Source organism: Ammospiza caudacuta, chromosome 1 (assembly GCF_027887145.1).
Source record: "Ammospiza caudacuta isolate bAmmCau1 chromosome 1, bAmmCau1.pri, whole genome shotgun sequence".
Classification (NCBI taxonomy): domain Eukaryota; kingdom Metazoa; phylum Chordata; class Aves; order Passeriformes; family Passerellidae; genus Ammospiza; species Ammospiza caudacuta.
This window is the reverse complement of record NC_080593.1, coordinates 62,080,483-62,091,918: the sequence shown is the minus strand read 5'-3', so window position 1 is coordinate 62,091,918 and position 11,436 is coordinate 62,080,483. Positions and strand designations below refer to the sequence as shown.

General features: G+C 42.7%; 1 protein-coding gene across 1 annotated transcript; it reads left to right on the top strand.

Moving 5' to 3' along the window:
- Positions 1 to 1,398: 1,398 nt before the first annotated feature.
- On the top strand, positions 1,399 to 8,895 carry ALDH5A1 (aldehyde dehydrogenase 5 family member A1). The gene is made up of 10 exons (XM_058815796.1): positions 1,399 to 1,695; positions 1,829 to 1,912; positions 2,846 to 3,016; positions 3,152 to 3,268; positions 3,695 to 3,838; positions 4,679 to 4,822; positions 5,544 to 5,702; positions 6,999 to 7,168; positions 7,916 to 7,974; positions 8,127 to 8,895. Exons 1-10 carry the CDS (start codon positions 1,399 to 1,401, stop codon positions 8,330 to 8,332), a joined length of 1,551 nt encoding a protein of 516 aa, XP_058671779.1. The 3' UTR covers positions 8,333 to 8,895.
- The last annotated feature ends 2,541 nt before the right edge of the window (positions 8,896 to 11,436 follow it).

Genomic DNA, 11,436 nt, shown 5'->3' with positions numbered 1-11,436 from the left:
TCCAACTGTGGTTTTCAGAAGCCTGGAGCAGTAGCACTGTGACCTTTGAAATGTAGGTTACGGAGCATGCCTTTTCTTTCACACATATTGCTGACACAGCAAGCAAACGACTGCCAAATTTGAAAGGCTATTTTATACCAATGCTTTCTTTTACTGCAAATAAAGTGATTTCTATAAAGAAATAAATAAACTGTGGGTATTCTCCCCACTTGAATTCTGTAATATCTCTGGGATTTGAGCATTTTAATCCATGCATCACTGCACAGCAGCAGTGAGATTTTTTGTCGAATCCAACATCATGGCAAAGAGTATCCTCTCAGAGTTTGTCCAGCTCATGGTGTGCTTGCCTTACAGCAACTACATCCCATTTCACAAAAGAAATTAAAGCCAACTGCCAAAGCAGTGTTAATAGAAAAACACTAGCTCCTGAGTTGCAGGTGATACAAATTCATAACCTTTGGTGAGCTGACAGGATATTGCACACTTAAGTCTGGATCTTGTGGTCAGTATTGAAAGCACAGCTGATATGTGGGAGACTCATGGAAGTACTCCTGCCAAGTGTATTGCTATGAACTTCAGGCTGCAGAGGCTGGGCACCCTGCGCTTCACAGCCACCCTTCATGCACATGCCACAGCCACAGCAGTCCCAGCGACATGGTGGCACTGGGCAGGGGTTTCGCGTGGTGCTTGTGCCACAGACTGACCAGCTGTCATGGGACCCAGCCCTCCTGCAGTTAAGCACAAGCTAGCCTGAGACCCTGAGAAGACTGAAAACCCTGAGATCTTATCACAACCTGCGATTTCCTCGCGAAGGGAAGAGGAGGGGCGGACACAGATCTCTGTGGTGATCAGTGGCAGGACCCGAGGGAACGGCATGAAGCTGTGTCAGTGGTGGTTTGGGTTGGGAATTAGGGGAAGGTTCCTCACCCAGAGGCTGCTTTGGCTCTGGAACAGGCTTCCCAAGGAAGCGGTCAGACCACCAAGCCTAACAGAGTTCAAGAAACATTTGGACAACGCCCTCAGGTACATGGTGTGACACCTGGCGTGTGCTGCGCAGGGCCAGGAGTTGGACTTGGACTTCCATGATCCCTGAGCGTTCCTTCCAATACAGGATGCTCTGTGACTCTGGGCCTCCCCTCACCCTATGAGGAGAGGCTCTCGATGGGGTGTGGGACACGAGGCTCCGGGAAGCAGAAGCCCCCTCCTGCCCCCACCCCGGCGGCTACGCTCCCACCCCTGCCCAGGCACACCGGGGGCTCTTGGCCGGGCGCCACGGGCTGCCAGGCTCCGCCGAGCCGTCGCTTCTGGCCCAGCCCCTCGGCAGCTCCTCCTCCGGGGCGGCGCGGGCGGGCCGTGCTGGGGCTGTGCCGGGCCCGCCGCCTGTCGCCGAGCGCGGCCATGGCCTCCCTGCTGCCGCGGGGCGCCGCCGCCGTCCGCCGCCGCCTCCTGCTGCGCCCCGCGCCGCTCGCCCCGGGGCCGGTGCGGGCCGCCAGCCAGGCGCTGTCCGCCGCCCTGGTGCGCCGGGGCGGCCTGGTGGGCGGGCGATGGGTAGAGACGGCCGCCGCTTTCCCCGTGCAGGACCCGGCCAGCGGCGAGGAGCTGGGCCGGGTGTCCGACTGCGGGGCGGCCGAGGCGCGGGCGGCCGTGCGGGCCGCGCACGAAGCCGGCGCCGCCTGGGGCCGCCTCCCCGCCAAGGTGAGCGGCCGCGGGAGGTGGCGGCGAGGGGGCCCCGGGGCGGTCCGGGCCGGTCCGGTCGGGTCTCCCGGGGCCTCGCTTCCCCGTCCCTGCGTGCGGCGGCCACGGCAGCCTTGTCTCTCCCTCCTCCCAGGAGAGGAGTGCGCGCCTCCGCAGATGGTACGAGCTGATGATGGAGAACAAGGAGGAGCTGGCGCGGATCATCACAGCCGAGAACGTGAGTGGGGCGGCGGGGGTGGGCACGGGCACTGCCCCGTGCTGGCACTCGCGCTGGGAAAACAGCACAGGCAGGCGAACAGGGACACGAGTAAAAGGGACAGCCATCAAGCCTCTCCCTGAGTGCCTCACCAGTTTGCCATCGTGTCCTTTTTAATAACTTTGGGCATATTGTGCACTCACATTGCTCTGCTAGGTCGGTGGGTGATGTTTCAAACATTTCTCCTCCGGACGTACATAAAGTGCGTCGGTTTGGTCACAGTAGTACCTAATCAGAGGAAACCAGACCCATGATGTGCTTCTTGGCATGCAAAAGCGTACATCCACCTATACAACCATGGTCCCCGTGGCAGAAATGTTTGTGAGTGGGAAAAATCATGCAAGTCTCCAAGCTGGATTCATACAGTCTGTATCACTGAGTAGTCTGGGAGCTCACAAACTGGTGTCCTTTTGGACCAAACCTTGCTGGAAGATACTTCAGCAGCGCCTCTGTTGTGTCACAGCTGCTAATGGTCATGCAGTCCACTGGATCAGACCTGGGGGTGGTCCAAAGCAATATCCTCAAAACAAATAACCCTGGAATAAACTTGTAACTGTTTTGCCATGAGTTGTGTCTTTCTTCAGAGTGGTAATAGCAGCTAATGTGGAGTTTGTAAATAAATGCATAGTACATTTTCTGCTTCTCTTCCTTGTCTAGGCAGGTATGAATCCAGGCACAGCAATACAAATTATTGACTATATAATGATGGTATGTCGAATCCACACAACTATTGCTGCTGCAATCATATAATCCTTGCTGGAGATTACAGTGTATGTCAGAGGGAGGGGATCATAAAGTACTCTGAAAAGAAGAGAAACTCCAAAATTACTTGAATTTGTTTGTATTGCTTCTGTTTGCTGCTTACAATGTATCTTCAATCTGATTTAATCAAAGGGGAAGCCTCTGAGAGAAGCACAGGGTGAAATCACCTATTCAGCCTCGTTTCTGGAGTGGTTTGCAGAGGAGGCTCGACGGATTTATGGTGATGTTATTCCAGCGTCTGCAAAGGACAGAAGAGTCCTGGTGCTGAAGCAGCCAGTAGGAGTGGCAGCCATTATAACCCCAGTAAGCATAGCTGAACTCTTCTGAGTCACATAAAGGTTTTCAGCTCAGCCCCCCAGTTCAAAATGTCACTTACTTCTGCAAAAACAGGAGGCAGAATTTTCCCAACTTTGACTGTACTATTTTCTCTCTTCCTAGTGGAACTTTCCCAGCGCTATGATTACGCGGAAGGTTGGTGCAGCTCTGGCAGCTGGCTGTACAGTCGTGGTGAAGCCTGCAGAGGACACACCTTTATCAGCATTAGCTCTTGGGGAGGTGAGCTTTCAGTACTAAGCTTTACCTCAGCAGTGGACTGATACTATAAACAGGGAACCAGATGGGCTTGGAAGGTAGCTCTGGCCAGCTTCATATGTGAAGAAAGGGCAAACTGACTTGATGCAAGTATTTTATTGAGTTTATTGAGAATCTTTGCCTCTAACATGGTCTAGAGCCTCAAAGTGTATCGGGCCATTTTGATACTCAAAATATCCTTAGATCTTTAATTTAGTTCTTTTGAACACAGCTTAAACTGGAGCAAAGGTGCTTTCTCAAGCACCTGTGGCACCTATTCCTGATTGTGCTGAGTCCTTTTGTCCTCCATTGACTTACAGACTTTTCTTCAAAATAGTGAACAATCATTAAGTGACTATTCCTCTTACAGAATGCACTAATTTTGCAAATTCTGTTTTTGTTTTGTTGCAGCTTGCAAACCAGGCTGGAATCCCAGCAGGAGTGTATAATGTTGTCCCTTGCTCCAGACAACAGACAGCAGCTGTAGGGGAAGTTTTATGCACTGATCCATTGGTATCCAAAATATCTTTTACTGGCTCTACAGCAACAGGAAAGGTACATATGTGGACAGAATATCCTTGAAGATTATTACGGGGAAAGTGTGTGCCTTTATACAGAGCCTTCTTTTCTGGCTACTGTACACAAATTGTCCAAATAATTGTGTACCTCTTGAGGTACTGCTTGTTTGTTTTAGCATCAGTACTTCACAGAAGAATGCCTGTCTGTAATTCTTGATAACTGCCCTTTATTAAACTGTAATGTCAACAGTCCTGTACACAATGTTCTTGGTTTATATTGTAAGGTGACAACATACCTATAAGAGCACTGAAACTGAGTTTCAAAGGTGCCATTCAAGAATGGCTTCAGCAGTTGAGAGGAAGTATTACAGGAGTGAGGCCCTGGAATCTGCTATCAACTGTAGTCAATAAGCAATCTTGTCACCATCTCTAGTTGAATCACTAGAACTGCAGAGTGTGGCTACAAAATGACAGTTCTCTAGGATGGCTGTATGCAGGATGAAGCAAAAGTCTGGTGTCAAGGCAAATCATAATACCAAGTTCTGTCAGATCTTGGAAAACTTTTGTAAGAGTAGTCAACATTTTATTACAAAAAAAAAAACTAGAACAAAAAAAGTTTGACAATATTAGTGTATAAAAGCTTAATCTGACCTGAAGTTGATCAAAATCTTCCTCTCCATTAGTCCTTGACCAGAATTTCATCTTTAAGGATTTTAATGGATGAAAGTTGCTTTTGTCATAGGAGATGGTCTAACATTGTAGAGAAGATGCAGATTATTTCCTTGCCAGAGTTAATTTTTCACTCCCTTGCATCCATGATTCCACTGTTCACATCTGTTAGAGGTACAGATGTGTGTGTCTCCCCTGTTGCCTGCAGATCTTGCTGAAACATGCAGCTGGCACTGTGAAGAGAGTTTCCATGGAGCTTGGGGGACATGCTCCTTTTATTGTGTTCGACAGCGCCAACGTGGACCGGGCTGTGGCAGGAGCCCTTGCTTCTAAGTATAGAAACTCAGGGCAGGTGAGAATCTTTGTCCTTGCTTCTAGACAGTGAAGAGCTGTACATAAAGTTTAAGTTGTAAATAAGCTATTTTATGTAAAAGGAAAGCACAGAACACTTCATTGTGAGGAGAAAGGTGCTGAGCTCACAAATGGTTCTGGGCACTAAAGCCAGTTACCAGTAAGTCTAAACAGCAACACTGAAATCCCATATATTTTTGTCAGAGCAAAGGGGTAGCACAAATAAGTAGACAAATAAATAGACAAATAAATAAATTGAAAGCACTTAAAAATAACTTTCAGGAAGAAAGCAAATTCAAACAATAAAGGAATTAGAAAAAAAGACCCCCAACCACTAAGTGTGATTTGAGTTTTTGCTGCTCAGTTCAGCATTCTGCAGTCTAATTAGAAGGTATTTCATAGGTATTTCATGCAGCTTCTGGACCTTGGTTGATCCATGTATCTGAGTCCACAAAACTCCCCAAACATTTCCCCAGTGTAAGCAACTTGGCAGTGTGACATATTTCACACACCCACTGACAGCTTGTTGAAGTTGTATTTCTGAAGTGAAATGGGAGGTGACACAAATGGCATAGCTGGGTAACAGCTTAGGATGAGGGAGGAGAGGCAAGAGACATCAGTGTAGTAACCTGATTCTGTGGCATGAGGGCCAGAATGAATTAATAGATGGATTAAATTCAATATAAACTAACGTGGTGTTGTCTTATCTTGTTTGTTTTCAGACTTGTGTTTGCACAAACCGTTTCCTGGTGCAAAAGGGAATTCATGATGAATTTGTGGAAAAGTTTGCTAAAGCTATAGACAAAGAACTACATGTTGGAAATGGATTTGATGCAAAAACTACCCAAGGACCACTAATCAATGAAAAAGCAGTGGAGAAGGTATAAGTAAATATTTCATTTTGAACATTCTAACTTTCTTTTTATGATCCATAAAATAACTTTACATTTTTGTTTCACCTTTTTTCCCTTGTTTTATTAGAGCATATTTGCAGTGTGGCTGGAACTGTGTTCTGTCCCCCAAGTCCATGTGTACATGTAGACAAACAGATGTGGGCAGTTCATGTGTCATCCCTCTGTTTCCTTTAAGGGAGAGGCCTCCTTTAGGAGAAACTGATTCCTCCTAATTACTCCCTAGCTGTTCTCAAGTCCATTCACTGAAATTGGATACACTGTGAGAGCTGTACAGTGATCCTGCAGTTCTGAAGCACTGTGATTGACAATTTCTTTTGAGGAACAGTGTTTGTTTTTGGCAAAAGCTAGGCAGAATAATTTCTCAGGGTTAAAAATACCAGAACTCTTGATACTTGAAACTTCATGTGTATGGTTTGGGTCTTCTGTTTTGGGTGACCTGCAACTCCAGGAATATTTATTTTTTTAAAAAAATGCTAGAAGTCACATATTTTATAATATTTCACTCTTCCTAAGGCTAAAGATTATTGAGTCAATTGGCCCATACTTTGTAAGATATTACAGCTCAGTTGCATGCAGGCTTGGTTTGAATCCATCACGCATGAATGCTGCCGGATTCTCTTCATAAAAGAACGGGAAAATATTCAGTTATTTGAGAGACAAAGGATATAGTCCTTATGTCTTCCCTTTTTGCATCACAAAAGTGTAGTATGTGTATCAGATACAAATACATATACAAATAAACAAACACTGTATGTAGTCACTTTCTGTAATTTCAGAGGACAGCATTCTAGGTGGGGATTGCTACTTTAGTTTTCTTATTGCTTTGTTGTCTTTAGAGGAATTGTAAATATTGGGGGTAAGTAGAATCATAGATGTAGGAAAATGTTCTCGCCAGTTCCATCTTGAGAGTTGTTTCTCTTTCCATGGCAGTCATACACTTCATTTCCATAGTGTTTGATCACTGATGTCAGATTCAGTTTTTAGTCCTGCAAAGACTTTTTCTCATATTAGGTGTAGGCTTTTAATTTCTACAGCAAAGTGGGCTGGGGACCTCATTCATAATTTATCCCTCTAAAATAATGTCAGACTGAGAGAAACAAGAATTGAAGAGAAATTAGATAATATTGCAAATGATCCTCTGAAAAGTATAAACCTCTCTTCAAAATTTTCTCTTAAATATTGGGAGAGTTATTTCTTCAGTGGGAAATGTATTATTGCTCATTCTTAAATGCTGACTTTTAACTTTTGTTATGCATTCCTCAGGTAGAGAAACACATTAAGGATGCAGTTTCTCAAGGAGCATCTGTTGTGACTGGAGGGAAACGACACAGCTTGGGGAAGAATTTCTTTGAGCCAACATTACTTACTAACGTTACAACAAAAATGCTTTGCACCCAAGAGGAGACATTCGGCCCTTTAGCACCAGTTATCAAGTAAGATTATTAATTCTACAGATTAAAATTAACAATTAAAAAACAATGAAAGAGTATTTTGAATAAACAAAATTTGAAAGACAAAAAAGTATTTTTGTATGATCATACAAATCTTGTAAAAAGATTGGCGCACACATGTAAAAACATACTTTGGATAGGTGGCTTGTTTGTTTCTTTTTCTTGACCCAATCTTAGCATCTCTGCAACTTTTTGAAAATTAAAGTATCTCAATGGTTAAGCAAGGCTAGGTAGCAGCAAAACCTTCATTGGCTTCATGATCTGTAGTATGAAACAGGAGACAGGACTTTTGAGTTTGTCATGTGATTTGCTAGTTCTAAGCTTTTCTGACAGAGGGTGAGTTGGAGATGTCTGTTCTCCTTAAAGCGTTCCCTGCCTTTGTGCAGACCAATTGGATGTGATGGAAGAACATACAGTTATCTCTCAGACTTGAGAGTGCTGTGTAGTTGGGTAAATAGGTAGGCTAACTAACCCATGTGAAGTAAATGTCTTGGTACCATCCAGCTACCTCAGGGGGATAAAGGCAATCTTAACTACTTAACTGCAGTTTAAATTCAGAGAAAAGGTAGACACTTCAGTGTTTCAAAATGAAAGTTAAATTAATGTACACTTTTGGGAAAAATAAATTGATATTTTAATTCTTGATAAGACTGCTTCTTGTCAGTAAGTCAGCAAGACAGCATGTGAACTGCAGGCCTCATTTTTGTTTTTTTGTCTTTCTATTGACAGATTTGACACTGAAGCAGAAGCTGTTGCTATAGCAAATGCAGCTAATGTGGGTTTAGCAGGTATGCTTCTCTTGCAGATAAATGTATTTCTGTGGTTTGGTGAGCTTTAATACTGTGGGGTGATGATTTTGAATGTCATTAAGTCTCTTTTTCAGTCTTCTGCAATTGTTCTTACTGATTTTCCCTCCTGTATCTCTGTGTCTGCATGACAGGATATTTCTACTCCCAAGATCCAGCCCAGATCTGGAGAGTTGCAGAACAGCTGGAAGTTGGGATGGTTGGTGTTAATGAAGGCATAATCTCCTCACCAGAGTGTCCTTTTGGCGGGGTAAAGGAGTCTGGCTTAGGGCGAGAAGGCTCAAAATATGGCATCGATGAATACTTAGAAATAAAATATGTCTGCTTTGGAGGATTATAAAAGCCTTCAAACAGCACAATGCCCACAACTTGGGAAAGAGTGCTGTTGTTTTTATAAGCTTCTTGAGCCAGAAATATGTATGAATGCAACGTCCACCTTCATTAGAACTAATCAGCCCTGTCCTGTGTGTGTATAGAGATATCTACAGTATTCTGTGCTGCCAAATGTTTTTACACAGTCTCTGTTTATACATCCAGTTTTTCAGCAATGTGATCACAATGTCCATTATTTGTAGTAAAGAGTAAGGATGTATATTTATTGTTCTTGGATTATCCCTGTGTAACTGGGAGAACTTTGAGACTTGTGCATAACAAAAACAGATTGTGACCTATAGCAAGGGAAACTAGACCAGCATTTTTTACTACCTTTAGTATTTCAGTGTGGATAAGGGAGGCTTTGGGATGGCAGTCTACCTTTAGAATTTTTTGTGAATACTCACACTTTCTAATGTGGTTATGTGACCTTTTTTAGAAGCAAGTGTGTGGGTTTTTTGTTTTTGTGGGTGTTTTTTTGTTGTTGTTTTTGGTTTGGTTTTTTTTTTTTTTTTTTTGTTTGGTTGGGTTTTTTTTGTTTTTGTTTTAATTGTGGGAGAAATCTGCTGCTTACAAAAGGTGAGGAATTGTTTTGAGCTATACCTAGGCATCCACATAGGCTAACAGACAGCTTTTTCAGCACTGTTAATGCTGACTGCAAGGCTGCTTTAGGTTTTTGAGCAAAGAGGTGTACTTGGGCCTTAACAGCTTGCATATCTAGGATGAAATATAGCCCTTGTTTGATGCCTGTTAGCCCCAGCAGTCCTGGGAACAGGACAGCCCAGGACAAAGAATTGCTGGCTTAGTGAGAAGCAGGAGGAAGATAAGATACTGACAGGAACAACTTGCAGAATTATAAGGGGAGACTATAAGGGCAGTGTGAAGAAAGCACAAGTGGTCATAAACTCCCTCTCTTCCATAAAAAGACCATGACTCTCCTTGGGTAGACGTACAGTCCCTGATGTAAATATTGCTGAGTGTCTATAGGAACATAACTCACCCCCTTCAAAGAACAGGAGCAGATATCCATTCCTGTTGGTTTGTGTCTTGAATTGGATTTGTGGTTACACAGGTGAAGGTCCATTAGGGAGCAAGGTTTAAAAAGCTTTGAACATGGCTCATTTGTGATCTAATAAAGATTTAAATAGTGGTGGTTAGAGGTGAGGCTTTGACCTTGGGCTTGACCTCACTATTCTGTCATCTTCAAAAGATGATGTAAGGCTTCCTCAGTATGAAATAAACAATGTTGTTGAAAACATTTTAATAGCAGTCAAACAAAGCACTTTAAATGGGCAATGTTAATTTGGTGAATAAATCAGCACAGCAGAAGTTAAGTGGAATAAATTTTGTTTCTTGTGTTATTAAAAATAAAGAAAAGAAGGCAACGGAATCCTTCTTCCTATAAAGTAATGAATGTATCCTTTAAAATGAAATATTATAAAATATTTTTATCCCATCAGGCAAAGAGGTACCAGGTAACACAAGACTTAGAGGGAGAGTGAGCAAGCTGGAACAGAGTTACACAGGGTTTTTGTTTAAAGCGCACATAAAGTAGCATTGACTGCTAGTCCTTATTTTTAAATATTTTTTATGGTTGTATTTGTGCAGCAGTTGAGACCAGGTGGGTCTGCAGCACATTATTGTCAGTACTGTGTGCATCATGCCAACTGAAGGGCAGTTAAAGGATATTTACTGCCCCTCCAGTAATTCCCAATGCACCAAACCCATGTATTTGTGGTAGTGAGGACTTTAATACTGTTATCTGTGCTTGTCAAAAACACAAAAAGGATGTCCTCTTTCTACACTAGTTGCAAGAAACTTTCCTATACCCAACTTCTAAGATAACACTGTTGAGCACACAGGCTGCCTGAATTTGGGGAATTCAGGAGAAAGCTGTTTGCCAGCCTTGGCTACTGATGTGTTTAGTATTAATTGGAAAAAACAACAGGGTGAAAGAAGGTCATGCCTAGGTTCCCAGCTTCCACAACACAGTGATGCGGGCATAGTTACAGGTATTGTACACAGGTAGAATATCTGTCACTGAAATTCAATTGTATCTGCCTGTGAACTGTAGAAGGTCAAAATGAAAATCATCTTACTTACAGCGTATGACAGGGTAGTATTTAACGCGAGTGTACTTCTTGGGACAGTGCAGTTGGAGGATAAGTTATTTAACCCTTGCTCTCTTCACTACAAGTTACTGATGATGCATTGGTACATTTAAAATCTTATTGCCTTTTAATGTGCTTTTCTGATAATGGCACTTCTAATGAGTGTTTACTTTTTTTTTATTGCAAATAATACCTTTTACAATGCCTGATAACAAGCACAAACAGTAATTAAAGATAATGTTTGTAAGAAACTTAAGAAATACTTTTGTCTAGATTGGATTGTGGTTGGATCCCAGCTAATATCCTCATGTCAGTAAAGTCTACATCAGTTAAGCACAGAATAATCAAAGTTATCTTCATAGCAAAAGCTGGGATTCTTCAACAAAAGACTTACTTGAATTCTCACACCTCCGTTGTGGATTGCACTTGTGATAGTTTAGCAATTCCTGGATATTAAAACTGTGATTAAAAAAATGTTTTCAGTTAATAAATAACTTCTGTGAAAGCATCAGATTTTGTGGTTTATTATGTTATTCAGTGCTGAATTGATGAATTTACAGCAGCCACATTAAATTCAGTCTCTCAGATTTGCAGAGATTTTCTTCTGACATCTTTATCACTGGAAAAGACAGCACTTCTTTGCATCCACATATTCATATAGTGTAAGATTTTGGTACCCCCAATTACAGTCCCTTGAAGCTAAATCAGATAGATGAGACTACTTGGCATAGTAATATGCCATCAGTCATTTTGTATGCCAGTCTTTTATGCTGAGTCAAACATTTTTATCACAAAACAGATCAGAGTGTCTGCCCTGCTTCTGTAATATGATTACTTGCATAATTCTTTATTTCATTCATTAAGATTTAAAATAGAGTTTTGGGAGCTCTTGTACTTCTATTTATTTAATACAATCTTACAATAATACAATCACACACCCCCACTGCTTGACTTCTCTGTA